This window comes from Emydura macquarii, unplaced genomic scaffold, assembly GCF_026122565.2.
Source record: "Emydura macquarii macquarii isolate MOO-44397 ecotype Brisbane River unplaced genomic scaffold, CSIRO-AGI_Emac_v2 contig_2676, whole genome shotgun sequence".
Classification (NCBI taxonomy): domain Eukaryota; kingdom Metazoa; phylum Chordata; order Testudines; family Chelidae; genus Emydura; species Emydura macquarii.
In genome coordinates, this window is record NW_027132813.1 from 45,973,682 (window position 1) to 46,001,603 (window position 27,922).

Below are 27,922 nucleotides of genomic sequence, written 5' to 3' on the forward strand. Positions count from 1 at the left end.
AATATTTGATGTAAAGTATTTATGGTGAGAACATTCATGTAAAGAAATTGACTATTGATATAATTGTTTGATGGACTGTAACTAAAGAGGTAAGGTTCATTTTCCTGAAACAGCTACTTTAAAAGGCAACACAGATAAAAATATAGTGTTGGTTTAGATCGCTTGACCTTCCACTGCCTTATATTTTGTGTAATCATTTACACGTGTGCAAAGTAAGTGCCATTGCACAACCAAATTAGAAATGGTGCCATATCAGAAGACAGGACGCGGGGCTAGATGGATCATTGGGCTGACCCGTTCTTATCATCACTCACTTTTCTAGTGTGTGTGTGGGGAGGGAGGTAAGTGACTCAATGAATGTAAAATGCTACCATTCGGATTTGATAGTGTACATAGCTAATGGCTACGAAAAATGCAAGGCAAGGGCGAGACAAGCCCAGAATGTAAAAACGCACGAAATTACAGTACACAAGGAATTATTTTCACTTAGGGCTTCTCTCCACACACATTTGGTACCGATTTAACTAGATCGGTTCACAATGGTGCAAACCCCTAGCATCACGTATAAAGTGATCACATCGGTCCAGTTTACTTTTACCTAAACCTTCACACACAGACACTTCCAGGTCGGTATAAATGCATCCACACTAGGGCGTTCTGCACCCCGCTAGTTCAATCAGTACAGTCACGGTGCGCGTGGACCAGCCTTTTCTCTATTAAATAACGCACGCAGACACCCATTGTCTGACACGCTAGCTGGGCTCGGAGCAATCGCTCCGGAAATAGGAATGCACGTTCCCCCCCCCCCCCCCGGACCGTCATTTAAAAAAAAAAAGAACAACAAAATCCACGAAGGCCACAATTTGGAAGCGAAGTGGCGCCTGGCGGGGCTGTTTCAGCTGGAAGCGGACCGAGCGGGGAGATGTACGAGAATGCAGAGGAGAGGGAGGCTGGCCCCTACACACAGAGCGACTGGGGGGGAACAGACCGGATTAGCCGCCAGGGGAGCCCAGAGCAGAGCGCGGCAGGGGCAGAGGCGGGCGCTAGTGCTAGCTGGAGCTAAAGGACCGGTATGCGCCACAACACGCACAGCAGCTGCAGGGGGAGCAGCAGGGTCAGCAGCCTCCAGCTGCGGGGTGGCGCGTGGGCCCGCTGGGGGCTGCCCGCGCGGGGCTGGCGAAGCCCGAAGGGGAGGCGGCCCCGCAGCTGTCACGCGCCCCCGGGGGCGGGACGCTCTGCAGAGCAGGGGGCGGGCAGCTCCAGCCGCTGCCCCGCCCCTGATCGACCGACCGAGCGGCAGGTCGGTGCATGCGCTGTGGCTCCGCGCCGTGGTGGGGTCCGGTGTTTGCTCTGCCCTGGAGGAGAGGAGCCTTCTCTGGGGCGGGGCAGCCCCATAGCAACGGGGGGCAGGAAGGAGGGGCAAGCAGGGGCAGCCCCATAGCAACGGGGGGCAGGAAGGGGGGCAAGGAGGGGCATCCCCAGAGCAACGGGGGGCAGCCCCAGAGCAACAGGAAGGGGGGGGCAGGAAGGGGGGGCAAGTAGGGGCAGCCCCAGAGCAACGGGGGGCCGGAAGGGGGGCAAGCGCGGCAGCCCCAGAGCAACGGGGGCAGGAAGGGGGCAAGCAGGAGCAGCCCCAGAGCAACGGGGGGCAGAAAGGGGGCAAGCAGGGGCAGCCCCAGAGCAACGGGGGGCAGGAAGGGGGCAAGCAGGGGCAGCCCCAGAGCAACGGGGGGCAGGAAGGGGGGCAAGCAGGGGCAGCCCCATAGCAACGGGGGGCAGGAAGGGGGGCAAGCAGGGGCATCCCCAGAGCAACGGGGGGCAGGAAGGGGGGCAAGCAGGGGCAGCCCCAGAGCGGGGGCAGAAACAAGGGGGCAGCCCCAGAGCAACGGGGGGCAGGAAGGGGGCAAGCAGGGGCAGCCCCAGAGCAACAGGAAGGGGGGCAGGAAGGGGGGCAAGCAGGGGCAGCCCCAGAGCAACGGGGGGCAGGAAGGGGGGCAAGCAGGGGCAGCCCCAGAGCAAGCAGGGGCAGCCCCGGGGGGCAGGAAGGGGGCAAGCGCGGCAGCCCCAGAGCAACGGGGGGCAGGAAGGGGGGCAAGCAGGAGCAGCCCCAGAGCAACAAGCAGGGGGCAGAAAGGGGGGCAAGCAGGGGCAGCCCCAGAGCAACAGGAAGGGGGGGGGCAGAAAGGGGGCAAGCAGGGGCAGCCCCAGAGCAACGGGGGCAGGAAGGGGGGCAAGCAGGGGCAGCCCCAGAGCAACGGGGGGCAGGAAGGGGGGGCAAGCAGGGGCAGCCCCAGAGCAACGGGGGGCAGGAAGGGGGGGCAAGCAGGGGCAGCCCCAGAGCAACGGGGCGCAGGAAGGGGGGGGCAGGAAGGGGGCAAGCAGGGGCAGCCCCAGAGCAACGGGGGGCAGGAAGGGGGGGCAAGCAGGGGCAGCCCCAGAGCAACGGGGAGCGAGCAGCCACAGAGCAAGCAGGGGGCAGGAAGGAGGGGCAGCCCCAGAGCAACAGGGGGGAAGGGCCAGAGCAACGGGGTGAAAGGGTCAGGGCAGAAGGCAAGTACAGGGAGAAGGAGGTCAGGGAGTAGCACTGGGGTGGGGGCAGCCAGGTGCCCACAATGAGGATTCAGGCCTTGTGTCTCCTGCCACCCCATTTAAGTAGTGTTTAAAGCAGGCGGGTGGGGTGGGGTGGACGGTGCCGTGCCTATGGGTGCTTGTGCCCCACCCAGAGCAGCACCCACTCCGTGCACACTTTAATCCAAGGACAATGTACCTGCTGCCCCAGGCCAGTTGTGGCCCTGCCCTTGCCCTCCCTTCAGGGAGGCTGCTGCTAGTGCTGATGCTCAGGGAGTGAAAGGACTGGGATTGCAACTTGCTCCTGCTCAAAAAAGACTCCTTGTACCCTCTCTTCCCCCTCATGCACGCTCAGGGATCATCACAATGCAGCCTTAGACTGTAGCAGAGGTGCTGCAAATCAAAGATAATCACCCACTCATGGGATCACATGTGCATCTTCTAATTGCTGTTAATGGGAGTGGTACACACCTCTGCCAGTGCTGAATTTGGCCCCTCACTGGTGACTCAAGACAAATGAGAAGAGCACAATGCACTTACAGTACCTGGCTGCCTTTGAACTGAAAGAGTCCATGTGGTCAGCAAAAGTCATGTGGCAGAAAGGAGAGTTCAGTTCTAAGCAGGATGTGCCAGAGCTCACAGAGGGAGAGGAGAGAGAAATGGGATTCTTAGAAATCTTACCCAGCTCCCCCAAAAGAGGTGTAAAAGTGAAAATTCAGGTATGTGGATAAATAATTCATACAGATTTATACAATGCCAGACTCTCATAGACCATGGGGCAGGGGTAGTATAAATCCTGGATGAAACAGACACATTGTGATCAGACATTTGCATAGGAAAGTTAACCTTAGCCCAATTAGGTTTTTTTTGTTCCCTTAGGTAACATGAGAATTTTAGTTTAAACAACACCATTTAACATCCTACATCTGCCACCTTAAATAGACGTGCATCTGAGATAAAAAAATTAACACACGTCTGCAAAAGGAAAGAGTTCAGACTGAACTAGAATAGACATATTTGAAGAGAAAACGGTTTTACAAAGTAGCTTTAATAATCATTTTTTGGCATGAGGAGCTGGAAAGTGGTGGTGCAGGGACCATAGAGACAAAGTTGCTGTTGGGAGTTATTTCAAAAGTTGCTGAACACCATTGTAACAGTTTGGTTTGGATAACAGTTCTTTTGTAGTTCCATAAAGATTTCTGGAATGAATGAGGCTGTCCAACTACTACATGAATTTTCTCCAGGGGTTGACTTTGGTGCAGGGCAAACATTGCTCTCTCCACTTCCTCTAGCTAGATAGCCCTGCCTGGTCCCAAAAAGAGCCTGCCCATCTCTCTTCTCCTCCTCCTCCTCCTCCTCCAGGAGGTGGCATCAGATTTTATAGATCCCTCTCCTGGAGCTCCTTGTTGTGCCTGCTGGGCTGGCCCAGCTGCTGTTATGAGTCTATAGCATCCTACTGAAGAAAAACATATTAAAAAAGGAAAAACACATCAATCCATGTGAATCTGACTTGCCTATGGCCTCCTTGCACAGGACCCTCCCTATTAGCTCCGCTCCCCATTTTCTCCAGTCTCCCCATGCTTCTTGTCCCTTCTCAACTCCTCTTCCGTACTAGACAGGCTCCTCCTTTACAGTTCTTCCCTTTCCTCCCTGATGGGCACAGTGCCTCCTAGCTCCTCCCCATTCCCAACAAGATCCACTATCCCTTTGAAATTGGTCCCCGCTCCCTGATTTCATTTCTCCCACTCCTCAACTGCACCAGGCAGACCTGCCGCCCCTTCTGAATCTCATCCTTGAAATCTTTGGAACCCAGGAGTCCTGATTCCCAGTCCACTGTTCTAAGCATTAGATCACCCTGTGTCTCTAATGATTTCTGCCTGGGCACAGGTGCTTCCCAGGGAGCTGAGGAGCATTTCACAGAGCTGTTCATGCTCCTGTGAGCAGTAACTTTAAGGAACACTCATCAGATGCCAGCCCTTGTGCCTCAGGAAACTGATTTGAAAGAGAGGATACCTTTGCTTGGTGTAAATGTCACTGGCTGCTGGCTTGAGATGGGGGGAAAGAGGGGGATGCCAGTGACTAGCGTGTTGAAGCAGCCTCGTCAGAAACCCATCTGTAACACTGGGGATCATTGTCCAGTTACCTGTGCAAGTGGAATTCACTGACAGCCTGTGTGTAACAGTAGGAGTTAATGATCGTTTACCGGGAACAGCTGATTGCATTGTCAGCAATCAGTTCATTTTCAATTGTCAGTTCATTTTCCTTTTACCTATGGGAGATGATTACAAGATCAGTAATACTGCAAGTCAACATCCAACCTACCTGTGGGAGATGAGCTCCCTGTCCACCTGTTTGTAATAACTGGAGTCATTGCCTACTTAGCAGTGTGAGGTATGAATAGGGGAAAAGTTGATTTTTACAGCAAAGGATTTATTTGTGGGGAGAAGAATTAAGCCATATTGCTGGGCAGAACCCATTTCCCTGCCTGTGAGGGCTCTTTGTCCATCAGAACAAGGCTAGCCAGCCCCATGTCCTGCAAAGCAGTTTACCAAAGAAAAATCTTTGTCAGTCAGGAATCTTTGTCAGAAAAATCTTTACCAAAGAAAATCACTGGTCAGTGGCACAAGGTAGGGGGCTTGCTGGCAACTGGCTGGTTTAAGCAGGGTTTTTTGTCAGATCATTACAGACTGATTACGGATCAGGAATCCGAGGCTCTCTGTGGTCATACCAGCAACTTTAGTGTGATTGAATAACTCTTAAATCCCCGTAGTATTTAGGGTATAGAGTACAAATCGGTTTTTCCATATAGAAAAACGTCCTCTCAAGACATGCCTTTCCTCCATAGCCCTCCTCGCCTGCCCTCAGTGTGCTTGAAATGTGTCTGGTGCCCAGGTCCCAATGTTAAGACCCATTCCCTGTAGTATTTATGCAGATTAAATGCCAATCATAGACTCAGAGTTTTAGACCAGAAGGGACTGTAAGCCCTGGTCTACACTTACCTGGAGATTCGGCGGCAGTCGACGGGAGTTACGCAAACTACATAGAGTAGCTTGCGTAACTCCCGTCGACTGCTCTGCTTCCCTGCTGCGTGGTGTCTTCACTGCGCTATGTCGATGGGAACCGCGTTTCCGTCGGTGCAGTGCTACGCTTCTTGAGGGGGTGGTTTTACTCAGTTGACTTCCTGATCGATTGAGTGGGTCTACACTGACTGCACAATCGATCCAGAAAGATCGATCTGGCAGCGGCGACTTTGTCGCCATCAGTATAGACATACCCTAAGATTATCCGGTCTGGCCTCTTGTATTTCAGTGGGGTTAGAATTTCTTCCAGTCACTTCCGAACTGAGCCCAATAAATTGTGTTTGCCTACAGCATGTCATTCAGAAAGGCATCCAATCTTGACTTGAAGACTTCAAGATATGGACTATTTACCATTTCCCGTGGTGGTTTGTTCCCATGGCTAATCACCCCCACTGTTAAATTTATTACTTATTTCTTGTTTGAACTTGTCTAATTTTAACTTCTAGTCATTGGTTCTTGTTATGCCTTTCTCTGCTAGATTAGAGGGCCCTTTAATATCAAGTTTTTTCTTCCAGTGAAGGAACATCTACACTGTAATTGAGTTATCTCTCAATCTTTTTTTTGGTAAGAGAAACAGATTGAACTCCTGAAGTCTGTGTTAGTATAAGGCATTATTTCCACCTCTCAAATCATTTTTGTAGCTTTTCTCTGCACCCTCTCCAGCTTTTCATTTTCTTTTTATACAATGTGGACATCAGATTGGATGCAATATTCCAGTGTTAGGCTATGCACACACAACAGCTTAAGTCGGTACAAGTTATGTCGCTCAGGGGTGTGAATAAGCCTTCCCCCTGAATGATGTAAGTTACATTGACCTAAGCGCCAGTGTGGACAGCACTATGTCAGCAGGAAAGCTTCTCCTGCTGACATACCTACTCCCAGGGCTGGAATAATTAAGTCAATGGGAGAGCTCTCTCCCATCAGCTTAGAGTGTCTGCACTAACGATGCAGCTGCGCTGCTGTAAGCTGTGTAAATGTAGCCATAGCCTTAGGCCTGGTCTACACTGCCGGCGGCCGTCAACTGGAGACACACAAGCTATATACTGTAGTTTGCATATCTCCCGTTGACTTACGTTCCCTTATCACGGCATCTCCACTGTGCTGCGTCGATGGGAAACGCCCTCTGGTCAATGCAACTGTACTCTTTTTGGGAGGGCGGTGTTACTGCGTTGATGGAGAGCACGTCCAGGATCAATTGTGCGGGCCTCCATTCCACTGTGTCAGATCTGTTAAATACTGACACAGAGAGAGAATTACAAGGGGGACAAGGTGAAGGTGAGCATCCAGAGTTTCTGTTGGACCCGTTCCAGCCCAGTGTAGTACACTTAAATGAGGAACAGTAGACCCCTCTAAGAGACTTTCTAGTTTGGAGTCACCTCACGATTTATCTATGGCAAAGAGGGAAGAGGCATTATAATCTGTTGAGGAAATGTGTTAGGAAGCATAACTGAGCCTTCAACCAGTCCTTGGTTCTCATCCATATTTCTGGTTAAGAAAAAGGATGGCAGCACCAGGTTCTGTGTGGACTATAGAAAACTAAATGAAATCACTTTAAAGGATTCATATTCATTACCATAAATACAGAATCCAGGGTATCATCCTTTGAATCCATCAGTCCTGAATTCCAGTTCATGGCTGTAACCACTAGATCATCCTATGTCACTAATGATTTCTGCCCGGCCACAGGTACTTCCTCAGAAGATGAGGAGTGTTTCACAGTGGGGATCATTGTCCATTAACCTGTGGAAGTGGAATTCACTGGAAGCCTCTCTGTAACAGTGGGAGTCAATGACCCTTTACTGGTGGCAGCTGATGGCACGGTCAACATAAGTTTGTGTTCCGTTTGCCCATGGAAGATGAGTACAAGATCAGTAATATTGCAAGTCAACATCCAATCTAAGCTCCCTCTCCACCTGTTTGCAACAACTGGAGTCATTGTCCACTGAACGCTGAGAGTTGTGAGTTGGTTTGAGGAGGGGGGATATAATTAATTGATTTAGGGGAAGAACTGATTTTTACAGCAAAGGATTTATTTGTGGGGAGGAAAATTAAGCCTTTTATCTGGGCAGAACCCATTCCCTGTCTGTTAGGGATCTTTGCCTGTTGGAACTGGGCTTGCGGGAACCCTGCCCACCAAAGGCATGCTCGACTACCCCTGCCATTTCGGGCTTGGTGTGTAGTCCATTGCCAATTGTCCCATGGCCATAGATACACAGTCAGGTGCCCTCCTGTGCCTGCGGGCCCAGCTGCTGTCGTAGGCCCACAGCCGCTTCCCAAAGAAAAATCTTGGTTGGTGTAAACATCACTGGCTGGTGACTCGAGGCAGGGGGCTTGCCAGCACCAACCGGTTTTGGCAGGGATCCTTGGCCACTTCTACATAGCAGTAGGGGCCAACGTCCACTGGCCCACAGGAGCTGAGCTCACAGGCTGCTTGTCGGGAAGAATAGGCATCACCTGTAGGAGCTGATTGCACTGACAGCATCCTTTCTGTTGTTGTCCATTTATCTGTTGGAGAGGATTACATTGTCAGTCCCATTTCAAGTCCATTTACCTCTGGGTCAGCCTGGGTGTAACAGAGGGATCCATTGTCCACTCTGCCTGCTGGGGCTGATTGGACTGTCAGCGAGTCAACGTGTCTGTCAGAGCTGAGCTCATGGGCAGCTTGTGTGTAACCATTGAGTAGTGTCTGCTTACCTGTGGCAGCCTGTTTGTAACAATGGGGGGAAATTGTCCATTTACCTGTGTGAGATGGGATGTGGTTTGGGGAGGGAGTACCATTGATTCATTTAAGAGAAGAAATGATTTGTAGGGCAAGTGATATTTTTTGTGGGGAAGAAGATGAAACAATTTGTCAGGGCAGAACTTGTGCCCCTGCCTAGCAGGGTCCTTTGCCTGTTGGAACTAGGCTGGCCAGCCCCCTGCCTGCTGGAACTGGGCTTGCTGGAACCACCCCAGCCAACATGTGTGTGGCTTCATAGTCTGTTGTTGATCATCCCGTGGCTGGTAGAGACAAAGACAGGCCCTGTCCTGTGCCTTCTAGGCTGGCCCAGGTCCTCTTGTGCGCTCACAGCATTTTACTGAAGAGCAATCTTGGCAGTGTAAATGTTGTTGGTAGCAGGCTCGAGGCAGGGGGCTCGCCGGCATCTGGCTGGTTTCAGCAGGCTAGCTTGGCCACTTGTTCATAACAGTGGAGATCACTGGCCACTTGCCCAAGGGAGCTGAGTTCCCTGGCAGCCTGTCTATAAGAATGAGAGTCATTGTCCACTTACCTGCAGGAACTGATTGCACTGTCAGGGTGATTTCAATCATTGTCCATCTACCTGTGGGAGAGGATTATTTTGTCAGTAACATTTCAAATCAATGTCCGCTTAGCTGTGGGAGCTGATTGCCAGCTTGTCTATAAAAGTTGGAATTGTTGTCCATGTACACGATGGAGCTGATTGGAGTCTCCGCATCATTGCAAGTCAATGTGCAGTTGTCTGTAGGAGCTGAGCTCACAGAAAGCTTGTGCATAACAGTTGGAGTCATTGTCTGCTGACCTGAGCTCACCAGCAGCCTTCTTGGTAACAATGGGAGAAAATGCAAACCTATCTGTGTAAGGTCTGAAGTGGTTTTGGGGAGGGGGAGTAGCATTAATTGACTTCGGGAAGAACTGACAGTTGGGGAATAGGATTTTTTGTTGTTGTAATGAGGATTAAACATTTTATTGAGGAAGAATCAAAGGCTCTTAAGCAAAGTAAGCAGTCCTGGGAGAAGAGGGAAGGTCCTCTCGTGGTCCAGTAACTGGTTAAAAGATAGGAAACAAAGGGTGGGAACAAATGGTAAGTTTTCACAGTGGAGAGAGGTAAATAGTGGGATCTGTACTGGGACCATGCTGTTCAACATATTCATAAATTATTAGGAAAAAAGTTTAAACTGTGAGGTGGCATAATTTGCAGATGATACAAAATTATTCAAGATAGTTAAGTCCAAAGAAGACTGCAAAGAGTCACAAAGGGATCTCACAAAACTGGGTGACTGGGCAACAAAACGGCAGATCAAATTCAAAGTTGATAAATGCAAAGTAATGCACATTGGAAAACATAATTCCAATTATACATACAAATAGATGGGGGTCTACATTAGCTGTTACCACTCAAAAGAGAGACGTGGAGGAGAGAGGTAATTTGTGTGTGTTCTCTCTTTTTATACCATTCTTCCCTCTTTAAGAATTATCTCCAGCTCGGGTTCAGGTGACAGCCAGTCTATTTACCTGGGAACCCCAACTTGTTCTATTGTCAGTATGTAAGTTCTTGCTTACACCCTTCTTTCTGCCAAAAAATGGCCACTTAACTAGGTGATGGTCCACTTGACTTTGTTGACACCTGGTTAAGTTGTTGGTTTGTTTATCTTCTGTTTCTGAGGAACTGGTTTGTGCCTGCTTTTCTGAACTTGGAGCATGTTACAGCAATACTTTATACAGCAGAACCTTATCATTTTGCATACAATGTTGTTACACATATTCTACCAGGACAGTAATGTTTAGTGGGCTATCAGTTTTCAAATGATCCCTCACAAGGCATACCTTGTACAGATTTTATCATGGTCTTGTAAAAAGGATGAAATATAGGGGCAGTCTGTCACTCTATTCTTTTGTGCTTAACTCATTCCCCTGCTCACCAGGGTCCTTTGCCTGTCAGAACTGGTCCTTCCAGTCCCTGGCCTGTGGAACCGGGCTTGCCAAAACCCTGCAGAATGGTGCTTGACTGCCCCTGCCAGTTCAAGCACAGTTCCATAGTCCATTGCTGATCATCCAGTGGCTCACAGAGACAAAGGCAGGTTCCATCCTCTGCCTGCTGGGCTGGCCTAGCTCCTGTCTTGGGCCCACGATATCTTACTACAGAGAAATCTTGATTGGTGTAAACGTTGCTGGCCAGTGGCTTGAGGCGGAGAGCTCGCCACCAAATGGCTGGTTTAGTCGTGTTTTTTTGACCACTCGATCAACATCCACTTGCCCGGGGGAGCTGAGTTCACTGGCAGCTTGTCTATAAGAGCATGAGTCATTGTCCACATACCTGTGGGAGTTGATTGTACTGTTAGCACGATATCCATTGTTGTCCGTTTACCTGTGGCAGAAGATTACATTGTCAGTAACATTTCAAGTTAATGTCCACTTACTTGTTGGTGCTGAGCTCAATGGTAGCTATGTGTAACGGTGGGCGTCATTGTCTGCTTACCTCTGGGAGGTGAGAATTGGTTTGGGGAGGGAGCGATATTAAATGAAATTGGGGAAGAACTGAATTTTAGGGCAAAGGATTTATTTGTGGGGATGAGGATTGGGTTATTTATTAGAGTAGAACCCTTTCCCTAGTCTGTCAGGGCCCTTTGCCTGTTGGAATGGGTTTGCTAGCTCCCTGCCCACCAGAGTAGCACTCAGCTACCTCTGCCCATCTGATCATGGCTCATCACTAATTGTCCTGTGACTCGGTGGTACCACAGCGCAGGTAGCCATTGGTATTCTTCTCTTAAAAATCAATGCACAAAATGAGATAACTCAGCCTGTGCAGGTGCCATCATAGAACTGACTGAAAGTGGGAGAATGAGCTGGGAAACAGTGACCATAGCTGAATTCAGCTGTACTGGGGTGTATTTCCACTCACTCCAGTGAGCCTTGGACCTGGCCCTTGGGAATTAAATGAAAAAAATAAGAAGCATTTGGAATTTGTGAAGAAGCCTAGCACTGCCCTGCTCGGCGTGTGCATCTGGGAATGCCTCAGCAACGGCCCTGCAGGGGTGGGGGAAATAGCCCTGGGAAGAGGTAGTAGCCACATTGTCTGGAGCATTTAAATCTACAGTAGAACAAAGTCTTGGATAATACACTGCAGAGAAACATCCTGCACTGGCTTATTGTGCGGAGACTGGCTTGTTAATGGGACCCATTGGAGGGCCGCTCCATCTCCAGATTCCCGTTGCAGACATAAACTCTCTGGGGATTCAAATGAGCAAGTCTGGGAGTCTAGGAAGGGGGGCTATTTCTCAGCCTTTCCCACTTTGTGCTGTCACTGCACATCCCAATTTGGGCCCTCCATCTTCCTGATCTTCCCTTTGAGACCCCAGGACATTGCCCCAGTAGATGGCACATCATCATTGTTATTCACGCTGAACAGCACAGTCGCTTTCACCCTCCAACTTCTTCATAGCAGCTGAGCTCTGGGGGACAAAATGTTTCCAGCACACTGATTTTGACACAGTCAGCCACTTTTGTGATGTCATCTGCTCATCACAGGCTGATTTCACATTGGATCTGAGGCTCTCTGTGGTCATACCAACAACTTTAGTGTGATCAAATAAACCTTAAATCCCCAAAGCACATAGGGCACTGAGTACAAATTAGTTTTTCCATATAGAAAAGCATTCTGTTGAGACATGCCTTTCCTCCATAGCCCTCCTTGCTTGCACTTAGTATCCAAGGAACTTGCCAGATGCTATTGTTAAGGTCCAGTCCCTGCAGTCTTTACACAGATTAAATTGCTATTGAAATTGCTTCAAGTTTTGTTTGTGTGTAAAAGCTATTGCTCGTGCTTATTATTTTAGCTATGACTCTAGGGGCCCGTTCTCACTCTTTCTCCACGCAAGCCTTGTACAATTCGCACTGTATATAAATTCTTAGGTTGTATTTTTGCTCTCAACTGCTTTCTAACTAAAGCTCCTGACTATTGTGATTCCTGCTTTTTCATCTCCCATCCATTATTAACACCGTGGAGAGACTTGTTATCTCCCCCTAGTCAAAATTGAAACTAATTTCTCATTGGAAGCCTAATTTTCACATTTTAACTTTTCCAAAAGAAATGCAATGAGCATGAAATAGCACATGTCACATGACATCACTGGGGAGAAGTTTCCTCCAATGTCTGGGAGAAGTCACTCAGGTGCTCTTAGGCAGTTGGGGCCCAATTTTGATTTCATACTGGATTTGCAGTAGGGGAAGTCCATTAATTTCAGTGGAGCTACTCCAGATTTACTCCATTGTGAGATCATATTGTAATTAGGCCCCTGGCTGGCTCAAATTTTCTCTGTTCCCTTTTCTGAGATTAAGGTTATTTATCTCCTCACAACTCAGGGCATAATATTATGAAAAAGTGAACCTGATTTGTCATTTGGTGCTTCAGGAACAGAAGGTCCTTTCATAGGTTAGTCTGGTAACTGTAGAAGGTATTTACAATTCATTTCCTGCCAATAAGAATGTCTGTTTAAGCCCAAAGTGTGAATTATATATAGAATCATAGAAGGTTAGGGTTGGAGGGGACCTCAGGAGGTCATCTAGTCCAATCCTCTGCTCAAATCAGGATCAACCCCAACTAAATCATCCCGGCCAGGGCTTAGTCAAACCGGGCCTTACAAATCTCTAAGGATGGAGATTCCACCACCTTCCTAGGTAACCCATTCCAGTACTTCACCACCCTCCTAGTGAAAAAGTTCTTCCTAATATCCAACCTAGACCTCTCCCACTGCAACTTGAGACCATTGCTCCTTGTTCTATCATCTGCCACCACTGAGAACAGCCTAGTTTCATCCTCCCTGAAACCCCCCTTCAGGTAGTTAAAGGCTGCTATCAAATCCCCCCTCATTCCTCTCTTCTGCAGGCTAAACAAGCCTAGTTCCCTCAGCTTCTCTTAATAAGTCATGTGCTCCAGCCCCCTAATCATTTTTGTTGCCCTCCTCTGGACTCTCTCCAATTTGTCCACATCCTTCCTGTAGTGGGGGGCCCAAAACTGGACACAGTACTCCAAATGTGGCCTCCCCAGTGCCAAATAGAGTGGAATAATCACTTCCCTTGATCTGCTGGCAATGCTCCTACTAATGCAGCCCAGTATGCCATTAGCCTTCTTGGCAACAAGGGCACACTGTTGACTCATATCCAGCTTCTTGTCCACTGTAATTCCCAAGTCCTTTTCTGCAGACCTGCTGCCTAGCCAGTCAGTCCCCAGTCTATAGTAGTGTATGGAATTCTTCCATCCTAAATGCAGGACTCTGCACTTATACTTATTGAACCTCATCATATTTCTTTTGGCTCAATCCTCCAATTTGTCTAGGTCATTCTGTATTCTATTCCTGCCCTCTAGCATATCGACCACTCCTCCCAGCTTTGTGTCATCTGCAAACTTGTTGAGGGTGAAATCATTCCATCCTCTAGCTCATTAATGAAGATATTGAACAAAACTGGCCCCAGGACCGACCCCCGGGGCACTCCGCTTGTTACCGGCTCCCAACTAGACATCAAGCCGTTGATCACTAGGTGTTGATCCCAATGATCTAGCCAGCTTTCTATCCACCTTTCATCTTTCATAGTCCTTTAATCTAACCCATATTTCTTTAACTTGCTGGCAAGAATACTGTGGGAGACCATATCAAAAGCTTTGCTAAAGTCAAGATATGTCACATACACTGCTTTCTGCACATCCACAAAGCCAGTCATCTCATCATAGAAGGCAATCAGGTTGGTCGGGCATGACTTGCCCTTGGTGAATCCATGCTGCTAATTCCTGATCACCTTCCTTTCTTCCAAGTGCCTCAAAATGGATTCCTTGAGAACCTGCTCCATGATTTTTCTGGGGACTGAGGTGAGGCTGACTGATCTGTTGTTCCCCAGATTCTCCTTCTTCCCTTTTTTGAAGATAGGTATTATATTTGCCTTTTTCCAATTGTCCGGAACCTCCCCCAATCACCATGAGTTTTCGAAGATAATGGCCAATGGCGCTGTCATTACATCAGCCAACTCCCTCAGCACCCTCACAGGCATTGCATCCGGCCCCATGGACTTGTGCATGTTCAGCTTTCCTAATTAGTCCTGAACCTGTTTTCAGCACTGAGGGCTGCTCACCTCCTCCCCATTCTGTGCTGCCCTGTGGAGTAGTCTCGGAGCTGGCCTTGTCTGTGAAGACAGAGGCAAAAAAGCATCGAGTACTTCAGCTTTTTCCACATCCTCTGTCACCAGGTTATACATATTACCTTGTATTCAAATGTATAACATGGAACAGACTATGAAACAACTAAATGACTTGAGCACATCCAGAATTAAACATTTCTTAATGTGTGAAAGGAATATTTTTGGGAGTGCTGTTGTCCTTTAAAGCTCACGTCTTTTATGGCACTGTTCATCATTGACTGACGATGACCTCTCTTATAATGCTTGCTCACCATCCTTTAATTAGTTGATAAATACCAAGTATGGGTTTAAAACTGTTCACATCAAATCTATCCAGTTAGGAAATGTAGCGTGATGGGCTGAACACAGCGTTGGGCGTCAGAAATTCTCAAGTTCTAATCCAGGTTCTGCTGCAGATGCATTCTGTGACCTGGGGAAAAGTCCCTTAAGTGATTTTGAACATTTTCCTGTAAATTACCTAGGAACCTGAATACCATTTTCAAAAGGGCCTTCAACACTTTGGGCCAGGTTCACAAATGGATTTAGGTGTCATTGGCATTCACAAAACTCTTGCTCAGCTGCCACTTAACTCTGGAGGCCCCTAAATTCCTTAAGCAACTAACATTTTTGCTGCAAAAGTCCCTGAGGCACTTAAGTTTCTGCTGCTGGGCAGGTGCAATGCGGCCTGAAACAGGTGCCAGACACCTATCTCTTGCCTTAGCCTCAGTAGGATTCTCAGAATAGGCATGGCCTACTTATCTTGCCTGCAGGGTCTGATCCAACAGGTGTGCTAAGCCCTTGCCTAACTCCACACACAATGAGAAGGAAGCAGGAGGACCTGCCTGACCATCTTTAGTCCAATGGTTAGGACACTCACAAGACACCCCAGTTCATTTCTCCCTGCTGCCTGATGAGAGGCATTTGAATATCGGTCACCCACCTCCTAGGTGAGTGCCCTAATCAGCGGCTATAACGTCACTCTCACATGCTCTCTGGCCCAATGTGTATTTAATTATTTACACAAAGTGGAACAGCTTTGACAGGAGGGAATGAGAGAAATCCACATCAGAATATCCCATAGCCCAGTGGGTAGGGCACTCATCTGCATAGTGGGAGACCCTTGTTCAAATCCTAACCCCACATCAGGCACAGGAAGGAATTGAACAGGGTTTCCCACATCCTCAGTGATGACAGTAACCCCGGCCTAAAGGTTATTAGGGAGGCCATCCTTGCCCTCCACCTCTTGGTGTGGAGTTGAGTTTACCACTGCCTTTCTTGCAAGAAATGACTTATGCACCTGGCTCTAGGAGAGCATTGCTGGCAGTGAATCTTGAGCAGAGCTAAATGCCTCCCTCCAGCCCCGATTTAGCCACCTAACTCTCTTTGAGAGAGGTGATTTAGGACACAGGCCTCTTCTTGGCATCTGCTGCTGGCTAGCTCAGCTGGCTCTCCACTTAGCATGCTGACTTTTGTGGATCTCATTCTACTCTGTCTAACGCATCTCATGCATTGTGTAGGGAGCCTGGGCACCTACTTCTGGGTTGGTGAGTTCTACTGGATGGCAGGGTGCCTAAAAGTTAGGCACTGCAATGCTGAGCTTTGGATTCACCTTGTGAATCTAGCCCCAAGTGACTTTTGAAAATGAGGGTCAGGCTTCTTAAGTCCTATAGGCTGTTCTGGAACTCTTACCTTTAATCTTTTTCCTCAGTTTCCCCACCAGTAACATGGAAATAGTAATTTGAGGATTAAAAAGTCCTTTGAATATTTAAACCACTATAAATACAAGTTATTATCCTGTTTCCAACAACGACCATTACCTTCTGCTTCAGAGGAGAGTGCAGGAAAAGTTAAGAGTCAGCTGGTTTATGAGAAAAGTTTCTTCCTAACTCCATCAGTTGTGGGAGAGCTTATTCTCCTGAGGCTTGTTTAGTCTGCAAAAGAGAAGAGTGAGGGGGAGGGCTTTTAACTACCTGAAAGGGGGTTCTAGGGAGGATGGGGCTGATAGGGTTGGACATTAGGAAAAAGTTTTTTACTAGGAGGGTGGGCTGGTTACCTAGGGAGGTGAATTTCCATCCTTAACTTTTAAATTGTTTTTTGGGGGTATTGCAGCTTTTAATCTTGTCATGTAACTCTGCATGTTCTTGTTATACATATAAATGTCCAATCTTTTTTGGTCTTGGTTTCCATGATATTTTGTGTTAGTGAGTCCCAAAGGCTATTTATACACTGTGTGAAAAAGTGCTTCCTTTTATCAGTCTTTCATCCCTCTAGACAGAAATAACAGTGTGTTCAGAGATGACATTGACACTGGAAAGGTAAAATAAATAGTTGCAACCAGACTCCACAATGGATCAGTACTCTGGCTCTCTGGAATTTGGCTTTATTAAAGTTTTGTAAGGGTCTGACATCAGTTTCCATGTTTGTAGTGTAGTTGTAGTTGTGATAGTCCCAGGACATTAGAGAGACACGGTAGATGAAGTAATATCTTGTATTGGACCAGCTTCTGTTGGGGAAAGAGACACACTTTTGAGCTCTTCTTCAGGTCTGGGAAAGGTATTCAGAGCGTCACAGATAAATACAAGGTGGAACAGATTGTTGAGCATAAGAGTTAACACATGTTGTAAGAGACCATTCAAGCCGAAGTGGGCAGCTAACATGTCTGCAGTTGTAGGAGAAAGGAGAGTTAGGCCTTGTCTACACTACAGAATGTTGTGCACGCAAGTTATGGCGATGATCAAAAAGTGCTATAATTACAGCGCTTGCGCCTGTTCACACAGCACTCATTCTGTTGCTGATGCGTGTCCACAGTTGGTGCTCTAGCATCGACAGTAAGAGCAGTAGACTGTGGGCAGCTATCCCACTGTGCAACTCGCCATCTTCTGCAGGTAGGAGTTGTGGGAAGGCGGAGCAGGTCGCAGTGCATCATGGGTGCTGGCTCAACATCCCATGATGCAGTGATTTCCGTCCCATCATTCCATGGGTTTCCGACTGTGTTTCATGGCATTTTGCAATGATCCCTGTTTACTGTGCGCCTGCCATCTCGGTTTGAAAGGATGGATCCTGCACTGCTCTCCACTATTGTGGTCAGTGTGATGAACACATCGTGGCTGCTCTTGTAATACGTCATGAGCTCCCAAGCTAAACAGGAATCCGAGGCTCCTGAGCTGTTGTGCACCATGGAAAGAAACAACAATGGCTTACTTTTGGCATTCACGGAGCAGATGCTCATGGTGCACCATCGCTTTTGGGTGTGTGAAACAAGCACTGAATGGTGGGTTCACATTGTTGTGCGGGTCTGGGATGATGAGCAGTGGCTGCAGAACTTTTGAATGCACAAAGCCATGTTCATGGAACTGTGTGTGAAGCTTGCCCCTTCCCTGTGGCGCAAGGAAACCAGAATGAGAGCCGCTCTCTTGGTGGAGAAGTCTATGGGAATCACCATGTGGAAGCTGGCAACTCCAGGCTGCTACCGGTCAGTCACAAATCAGTTCAGAGTTGGGAAGTCCACCATTGGGGCTGCGTTATCATGTGTGCAAAGCCATTAATTGCATTCTGCTACAAAAGACCCTAACTCTTGGAAATATGCGTGAAATAGTGGATGGCTTTGCAGCAATGGGATTCCCTAACTGTGGCGGGGGCGATAGATGGCACACACATCCCAATTTTGGCCCCAGACCATCTTGTACATCAATAGAAAGGAGTAATTCTCTATGGTATTTTAGGCGCTTGTGGATCACCCTGGGTGTTTCACTGACATCAGTATGGGGTGGTCAGGGAAGGTGTATGATGTACGCGTCTTCAGGAACACTGGCCTGTACAGAAAGCTGCAAGCAGGGACTTTCTTTCCAGCTCAAAAGTTTCCAATGGGGGATGTTGAAATGCCCATAGTGCTCCTGGGAGACCCAGAGTACCCCTTACTGCCATGGCTCATGAAGCCTTCTAGGGGCAACATAGACAGCAGCAAGGAGTACTTCAACAATAGTCTGAGCAGGTGCAGAATGACTGTAGAATGTGCATTTGGCAGATTAAGATTAAAAGCATGCTGGTGATGCCTTTATGGCAGGTTAGATCTAAATGAGGAAAATATTCCCATGGTATTGCTGCCTGCTGTGTGCTCCATATTTGTGATGCTAAGGGTGAAAGGTTTCCCCCTTGCTGGAACGCAGAGGCACATTGCCTAGCGGCTGACTTTGAGCAATCAGATGTCAGGGCTATTAGAGGGGCACAATGGGGGGGCATTCAAATCAGGGAGGTCTGGAGGAACCATTTTGACAATGAGCACCAGTAACATGTCTTTGTAAACAGCACTGTGCCATGCTCTGACTGCTAGTCAGCTTGCTTGGCCATTTGGATACTCCTGACTGTTATTTCTACCCTGCAAATGATCCAGTTGCCACTGTGTATCAATTTAAGCTGCAATCCAGTGTGTAGAAGACAAATAAAGGTTGCTTATCTTTCAGAGAATATATCTTTATTAAATAACAATTATTAACACACACAAAACACTGGACTGGAAGGGAGAAAGCAGTGAGGGGCAATGTGGGCTCTCACAGCTGTGTGTAATGCCAGCTATAATTTTGGAAGCTATCTGAAAGGGGTGAATTGAATGGGATGGAAGGTTGGAAAGAATGTGTGGGTGGAGTTAGGGGAGGGCATGGAAAGCAGTTCTGTATCGGCTGTGGGGGTGGGGAGGGGAGATGGGCAAGCACACATGAATACAGTCTTCAGCATTATTAAGGACTTTAACAGCTCTGTTCGCTTCACCTTGTCTTTTATCATGCACTCATGACCTGCTAACACTCAGTCCTGGTTCTCCCTCCTTTCCTGCCTATCTGTTTTGGTTTTCATTTACACTGTGTCTCCATGCCCTGTGGTTTTTTGTTTTTTTTTTCCCCGCCTCTGTGGATTGGAACAGTTCTTGAAACATGTCCTCTTTGCTCTTCTATGGTCTCTTTCTTATCAAGTAGAAGCACTCCACCAGTGTGTAGGGGCCACCCCTCAAACCCACATTTGTAGAAGCACAAGAAACAATTAATAGAAGCATGCTTATTAGTGCACTAACAGCATTGATTCATTACAGTAAAATATACCTATTTCTCACTGTTCCTTGGCAAGCACACAGCTTGGTGAAGGCCCTGAGCATGGTGAGTTCTGCCCTGGTGGAAGGGGTCCTCAAGATGGGGAAAAGGTTCTTGGTGGTTGTTAGGGGGATCACTGCATATAGCTAGGGACAAAATTGTAAAGTCTGCCACCATTTTCCACAGGTGGGGGGTCATAGAAGCCAATATCTCACTCCTGAGAGTAAACAGGAATTCTAGGGTACATTTCTTCTGTGCAAGCAGCTTCTAACCAGGTCCATATGCTACTCACTTGTGTGCCACTTTGGTCCCTGCACAAGTGATTGCCGATTGGCGTGGGAAAGTTTCCTACAACAGGGGAAGGAACAAAGCAGCTCTTCCAAGGAACCTCTGGCAGAGGATTGGCACGTACCGCCAGAAAAGATGCCTAGAGATATCTCTAGAGGATTCCCATGAAATCTCGGTGTGCATTAACACATTTGTCTGCTGCACTGTTTAGCTGTACAGGGGAATGGGAAGCACATGGAAACACAGCTGCTCTTGAACATTTCTATCCCTTCAACCAGCTGTAGATGCAGCAAAGCAAAGGACAGCTGTACCTCCTATAACTGAGCAGCATCAACTCAAAAAGATTACTTGCCAGCACTCCCCTCTCCTGCATCCTATGTGCCAGAGCTGGAGGGCTGGGATTGGCTCGAACCCTCCAGGATTGAGAAGAGGTCCTGGCTCCCCATGGCACTTAACGACCTGGTCCCCAGCTCTGAATCATCCTCCAACTCCACCTCCTTATCCACGACCTCTTCCTCGGTGTCGAGTCTGGTATCTGCTGTCTCGGCCCCGTGGAAGTATCCATGGGTCTCTTGGCAGGAACGTGGAGTTGGCGCCAAGGATGGCCTCCAGCGCCTTATAGAAGTGGCAGGTCTTTGGCTTTGCCCCAGAAGATTTGACTCCTTAGCCTTCTGGTATGCCTGCCGCAGCTCCTCGATTTTCACCTGGCACTGCAGCATGCCCCGTTCATAGCCCTTCTCCACCATGCTACGAGAAAACTGAGTGGAGGTATCTAAGTTCCTGTTGCTGGAGCGAAGCTGGGGCTGCACCGCCTCCTCTTTCCATAGGCTCAGCAGCTCCAACAGCTCGAGTGTGCTCCAAGTGGACGAGCATTTGCTGCGTGGAGCCAGCATGGTCAGCTGGGAAGACCAAGCAGGAAGTGGAATTTCAAAAATTTCCAGGCCTTTAAAGGAGGAGGAGCGAATGGCTGCAGGACAGAGGCGTTCAAACTGCTCACCAGAGTGGTCAGGATGGGCATTGTGGGACACCTCCTGGAGGCCATTTACTGTGACATAACCAAGCACAGTGTCTACACTGACGCAAAGTTTTAGCAACAAAGCCACAAAAAGCTCTATGCCTCTCAGTGAGGTGGTTTTATTTTGTTGCCAAATCAGGCGTGTTTGGTTGGCTGGGGGAAGCTGACTTGGTCGACAAAACTCTGCAGTGTAGACGAGGCTTTAGGCTATGTCTACACTACTGCTTATGTTGGCATAATTTATGTCACTCCAAGATGTGAATAAACCATCCTGTGAGCAACATAAGTTACACCGACATAAGCACTCGTGTGCACAGCACTGTGTCAACGGGAAAGCTTCTCCCACTAACAGCGTCTGCCATTCGCAGAGGTGGTTTTTAATAGGCCAATGGGAGAGCTTGGTCCCATCAACATAGAGCGTCTTCACTAGCTGTGCTGCATTGGTACAGCTGCACTGCTGCAACACTGTACATGTAGACATGCCCTTAGAGGGTTACAGATTGTTGTGATGAGCCATAAGTCCAGTGACACTACTGAGTTCTTGATTTTTAGTGTCTTGCAAAGGTAGGAATTTAAGCTCCCATTTAAGATCGTTTTGTGAGAAGTGTTAGCCCAAAGGTGATATTGTGGCTTTGTCTTTCATCATTTTTCTGTGTGAGTTCATTTGGGAGTGTCACACCTTTCAAACTCTATGGGTCCTACCCAGGCCTAGCAAAACATGTGGTGACCCTCATCCAGTGCATTAAATGTCCCAACAATAGCTACTGCATGGGTGAAACCAAGTACTACGCTCTCGAATGAACTCACTCAGGAAAATTATAGAAGACAAACACACACTTAAGTGGTCTAAATTCTGTAACATGAAATTTACATTATAACTTTTGTCACTTAAGTGGTCTGGGCAATTGTTTAATGGTTTAACTTTTGACACTTAAGTAGTCTGAGCAGTACCATTTAAGTGCTCTAACTTCTTCCAGCTTACAGTAGTCAGTCAAGTGATAACCTTTGCTACTTAAGTTGACTTGGTTTTGCCACGTAAGTGGGCTGACTTTTGCCACATTGACATCTGATAGCTGTTATTGAAGTGATAACTCGTGTCACATTAAAGTGGCACTCAACTAGTCTGAACTTTGGTCTCAGGGTGGGCTCCAAAAGGGGGACTTGGGTCCCGCACTGACATTCCTGTCACTTAGGTGGTTTTGAAAATTTTACCCAAGCTCTTTGCCAGTTTTCCATACACGTGCCTGTTTTACTCATAAAGCATTTATGTCTTTTTTTGGTGCTAATTCTTGCCAACATAGATTATAAATAGATGTTTTCCTGCTAACTCCGTTACAAGACTAAAATGCACATTCTTTTGACAGATGATGCAGGCTAGTGCAATTTGGTGACTGAGGATTTTAACTTTTTTTTTTTTGTAAGCATAGGGCCAACTTGTGCAGCCCTTCCACTAGAGGAATAGAACCTTACTTTTCAAGTGGTCCCATTGATATAAAAGGGCCTACTCAGGGAGTAAGGCATTCCTCAGTACGCGTAAGGGCAGAATAAACTGACCCATAATAAATAAAACAAGTCTAAAAAGAAAATTGTGGACAGTGTGACAGATGGGGCAAGCTTCTGGGTAAACCTTTTGAATTAATGTTTAAGAATTTTAGGAGGGCATTGTATTAAAAAATGCAAATGTCTGTATTTCCTTTAAGAAGCAGGAATGGTTAATGTAAACCGTAGGAGATGTTATGGGCATCGAAGGCTTCTTTGAAACAATATGCTAGACCAGGGATACTCAGAGGGAGGCTCGTGAGTCATAGGTGGCTCTTCAACGTGTGTCCTACAGCTCTTTGCAGCACATGATATTAAAACGGTAAATCATTAACCAATCAGGATGCTTTTATTATGTTATCCGATTGTAGTTAAAATAATAATACTTGGTCAGTCATTTTGCTGTGAGAAGAAAATACGTATGTAAAAAAACCTAAAATATTTCCCATTATACTATTTCACTTTGAATAGATAGTACTATAGTAAATGAAACTACGGATTCACACTACGGTGGGTCTTTTGGGTAATAGTGATTGCTAATCTGGCTGAGTATCACTGTGCTAGACAAACAAAGTAGGGGGATGCCTAGGAAATGGGAGGAGGGGAATTCAAATGACCCACCTCTGACTCCATTCTTTTGAAGCTGCACCATGAGCAGAAACCCACACTCTGGCTGATTACCTATTCATGGTCTCTTCAAAGGCCCAAAGTGGGGAAATGAGTGCCACAGCAATGCGAAGCCACCAGAAAAACCCCTATCTCGGATTTGAAGGACTGCTCACCTGCCAGCACCCCTCTTGGAGTTGGGGCTGCTCTCTGGTACGCTTATTAGCATGCATTGTTTTTAATATGTTTTCTCTGTAATGCTTTTATATGAAATGTTTGTGTTTGCTTTCTCTTCAGAGACTAGTAACAGAGTAATTGCCAACAATTGCAAGTTATCATACAAAGTGCAGTGCTGTCCATTTAAGGAAGTCTGCCTTGCTAGGGAATATCACAGTATAGTAAGGGAACTGCTGAGCCTGGAAATACCCCAGTCAGAAGGGGAGAGCGATGTGTCTCCACCCAAGTGAGGCAATGACTGGGGAGCCAGAAGCCTAGAGCAGGTGCCCTTGCTGGAGCATAGAGGGGGAATACAGGTGCAGTTATCCTAAACTGTGAGAGACATAAAGGGTGTGAATGTTCCATGCCAAGAGAAGCACCAGTAAATCATGTTCTTCGTAGCAGAAAACATCAGAGAAACAGATTTGACTAGCATGGTATGAATTAAAACATGAATACAAGCAGACAGAAGGCAACTGTGGTAAACAGAGCATTGCTGGCCTAGTGGTAATATATATCAAATGAGCATTTTTGCATGTAAGGAAAATCTTTAAAAACAGTCATATCCTGGGATGTAGCTGGTAAATATGTGTAACACAAGTCTAACATGGAGCTGGGAAAGACAGAGAGGGGACATGTCTACACAAACATTTAGTTTGTGGCAAACTGGGGTGTGAATCTACCCTGCCCTAGCCTGGCGTAGACTAACCGGTCAGATAGCTCTTTTCCAGTACAAAAACCACACATCTCTCAAGTGACTACATAAATGCACTCCGAAGAGATGTACAAGAGCACATCGACCCCTCAAAAAGATAAGGAGGGATTGACAGGAAAATGGATAAAGACGTTTTGTTCAAACTAGCAGATTCAGGGATTAGGGTGGTAACTAGCAACGTCTGGAGTGTAATTTGTAATTGGTTTTTATCAATGTATAAAAGGGCATCTTTGTGCTGGTCTAGGGAACAGTGTCATGTGATGCTGATTGACCCAGTTCCATTGTTGCTTGCATACATGGGTTAGTGTGCCTGTAGCTCTTATGGGGCACTAATACTTCGTGGACAATAACCTGAGCACCTTTGCCATCGAACTGAGCCTGTGGTCTCTCTTATGAACAATATTAAGGGCTGCTGATCAGTACGCTGCACTCTCTGCTCATGCAGCTAACACAGGAGCAGCAAGAATAGCTGCACTAGCCGCATTAACAGCTTAGCGGCCTTAACAACATTCTGCTGCACGATCATCACCCATCAGCAGAAATTTAGGTGAATAGGGGACTTCACCAGCAGTAACTTAGGCACCAATCAGTTAGACAGCTGCTGAGTAGGGGTTCTGAGGATCAACAGTTTGGATTTATATGCTTAAATCCCTTTATGAATCTAGCCCAATGTTCCTAACCTTTAAAACAACTGAAATAAGACTCCCTTGAACAAATAAGAAGTGGTATAAATATGTTTATAGTATGGGCACCTTTACAAGAAATTATTGTATGGAAAACTTGAAACTCTTGTATAATCAATCACACTGACAAGCATGATATTTAGTTTTACTTTTTTATTAGAGAAGTTGGAAGTTTCATCTCAGGACTGACAATAACAATCATCTCTTTTCATTTAATTTGTTTATAGGAATATGTAGAGTTGGTTTGTACAAGCATATACAACAATTTAATTGGTGCTTAGTATATTGAAATCAGTAATCTGATTTGTTTTAAACTACCAGTTTTCCATGCAGTCTCTTTTGTATTGGCAGCATGGGCAAATTCCAAGCAGAATGCTGTCATGCATTGTTCTGCAAGATAACTACAGAAGGCTTTAAGAACATGCACATTAACACGGTAGCAAATTGTTTTTTATATCTAACAGACATAAAAAGGTTATTCCTGATATGAAATTCTGAAAATCTGCATAAATATTTTTGTGTAAAATTAAATTAGTTATGTACTTTTTCTTTGAACTAGAACTTGAAGTATCAAGAATGCCCACATAATTCATATACATATATATATATAGGTCTTGTTATGCTAAAAGTCTTGAGAATCAATCAAATAATATTTTGTGCCATACATTTAATCTGTATTTATTGACTAATTGAATGACTGTGGTCATACAGTTGGCATTAAAGTCATAACTGGTGATTGTATCACATGCAAACATACTTCTAGTAATTCTGTTTACTAATCTTGTCACGTGGCAACAATTAGGTGATTTTCTACAATATTGTGATTTAAAGAGTATAAATACTTTTTACATTTTCACAGTTACAAACTTTTGCCAATAGTTATTTAACAATCTTTAAGATACAATGAACTATAATATCTGGGACCTGCAGCAATAGCATCAAAATGCAATTTCTATACAAGCAATGGATGATGTAAACTTTTCTTAAAGTGCCTAATACATAATTCCTTTAACCTTAGAGCACTGATTAGTTTTGGCACAAATAGAATGTATTTCTACCATGTTAACATTTCAACAACTTTTACAGGATGTCAGCTTCTTTCAGGAATGATAGAGTTGATATGGCACTTTCTCATGACATATTTGAATGTGGAAATATCTGCAAAGTCACTGTTATCCCAGTGTATTAATTCTGTCTCTATAAAATGTTTATAGATAGATTGTATTTTCCAATATATGCAGTTATTTTTCAGTTGCTTACGCTTTGCTGTAGAGCTCAAAAATGTGTATGGAATAGAAAAATCCCCGAAAGAGACTACATCTGTCAGATGAAACTGATTATTTGTATTATTATTTAGTAGCAGATCTATTTAAATGGGCTTGATGCCATGTGTTGCTGTGTGCTTTCTAGCTCGCAGCATCTTGCAGGTCTGGAGCTAATACAATAACCTACCAACCATGAGAATAAAAATGGTAAATAGCATGTCATTTTGATTATGGTTGTGTTACCCTCTGAGTTTGTTAAAATAAAAGAAATATGGTGCTGTATTTTAAGGCCCTGATCCTAAAATCCTGACACAGGAAAAACCACCATTGAGATGAATGGAAGGTTTCCTGAATAGGGAGTACAGGACTGGGCTTTAAGATGTTATGTGCCTCTTTTTAATAGTGTTTTGCTCAACAAAGGAATTTCAGTACTCAGTGTTAAAAAGAAATATGCAAACCCTTAAGACTTGGTGGTCTGTGTCTACACTTTGTTTAAACAGAAGGGAAAACAGCAAAAGAGCCTGCATTCCCTCCTCAGGAATAATGGCTGGAATTTTACGGATACTGGATTTCCTGGCTTCAGTTTGCATGCTGGAGCTTTAGACCACTGTTGCTGGCCTGCGGTCCATCTCTGCTTCCAACTTCACCATCTGCTGCATCTCCTTTGCCTGTAATCCAAAATAATCACATTGTTGTGGCGAGGAGGATCGTGCTAAAGCTTGTGTTTAAAATAAAATACGTTTTCAGCACAATTGTATGTGAGTGGAATATACATAATGAATGCTGCAGAGACGTGATCATGCTCCATCTGTCAGAAAAATATCTGCATGTTTTCAAACATTGCTCTTATTTTCCTGCTTTTGCTTATAAGTTACAAAATACTAGGAAACATTTCTGATTTTATCCTAGGATTTATGGGTCACTTTTCAAAGAAACACATGATAAAAAGCCCCACTCTGTATGGAGAAAATCATGCTGTTTCTGACTGAATTGCCTGTGGAGCTGGGGCAATGTCTTAGAAAATACACTATACCAGCCCTGGTTGAGTTTGGATTGGGGTTGCTTACTGAGATTCTAGAGTTTGGGAAGCTAAGTGCTACTATCTGTGATCTGGACCCATTTCCTGATGGCCAATGAAAAGCAGTGACTGGTGCAAACGATTCTTGGACTTACTGCTGGCAGAGATTGTTGATACCTTCCTTAAGAGGGCCAAGATGGCTTCATCCAGCTTGGTGATGTTAGCAGTTTATTTTGGCTGCACCCCTTCCTATTGGCATCTGTGTTTTGTTGCCTCAAAGTTAGGCTACTGCAATGTGCTTTACGTGGGGCTACACCTTGGAAACTGATGCTGGCACAGACTGTAGTAATCCACTCGTTAAGCGATATATTTCACTACACATTCTCTGATCTCTGTTGGCTGCCTCTGGGTTTGTAAGTAGAGTTAAAGGTGTTATTTATACTGTCTAAAGCCTTAAATTGCTACTGACTTGAGAAGCTACCCCATCTTCTTATGTGGCATTGCCAGAGTTGAGTTTAGAGATAGTTGGGTTAGAAAACCCACAGTTCAAAGAATGGGGGGGGGAGACATACTCCTGTGCATTTTCCCCAAGGGCCTTTCACAATTTGGTAACTCACTTATCACTCCGATCCAAAGTCACCTGAATACAGCCAGTCTTCTGGGGTTAGGGAATGTTTTAAGATAGGTATCTGGGGAGGCAAGGGTATTTTCAATCTTTCCCCTAGTGTGAGTGGCTGCTCTGCTTCTGCTATACAGGGAGGAGTGGTTGCTGGATTTTCCTTACTGTATGAATTGTGTATTTGAATAAGTGGTAAAGATGCCTTCTGCTTGGGATAGGCATTACTTAAGTGTCTATAAATCTAAATAAATAAACAAACTCCTACTCAGGGAGTCACATAGTCTGTGCATGCCAACAGGCATTTCCATATGCAAAACTGGGCAAATG

At 46.1% G+C, this 27,922-nt stretch overlaps 1 protein-coding gene and 1 long non-coding RNA gene across 4 annotated transcripts in view; one reads left to right on the forward strand and one right to left on the reverse strand.

Moving 5' to 3' along the window:
- The first annotated feature begins 962 nt into the window (after positions 1–962).
- Positions 963–26,727, forward strand: LOC137164430 (uncharacterized). 3 transcript variants are annotated; one of them, XR_010923027.1, is made up of 3 exons: positions 963–1,070; positions 23,176–23,292; positions 26,459–26,727. It is a non-coding gene; the product is annotated as an uncharacterized lncRNA (long non-coding RNA). The 3 variants fall into 3 exon arrangements; XR_010923026.1 differs by lacking the exon at positions 963–1,070 and adding an exon at positions 1,095–1,300; XR_010923025.1 differs by lacking the exon at positions 963–1,070 and adding an exon at positions 2,747–3,287 and having other exon boundaries at positions 26,459–26,726.
- Positions 24,851–27,922, reverse strand: part of PLCB4 (phospholipase C beta 4) — a 318,726-nt gene continuing 315,654 nt past the window's right edge. The window contains exon 40 of the mRNA XM_067565311.1: positions 24,851–26,626. Coding sequence (XP_067421412.1) covers positions 26,538–26,626 — 89 coding nt within the window. The 3' untranslated portion in view covers positions 24,851–26,537. The remainder of the gene's footprint in view (positions 26,627–27,922) is intronic.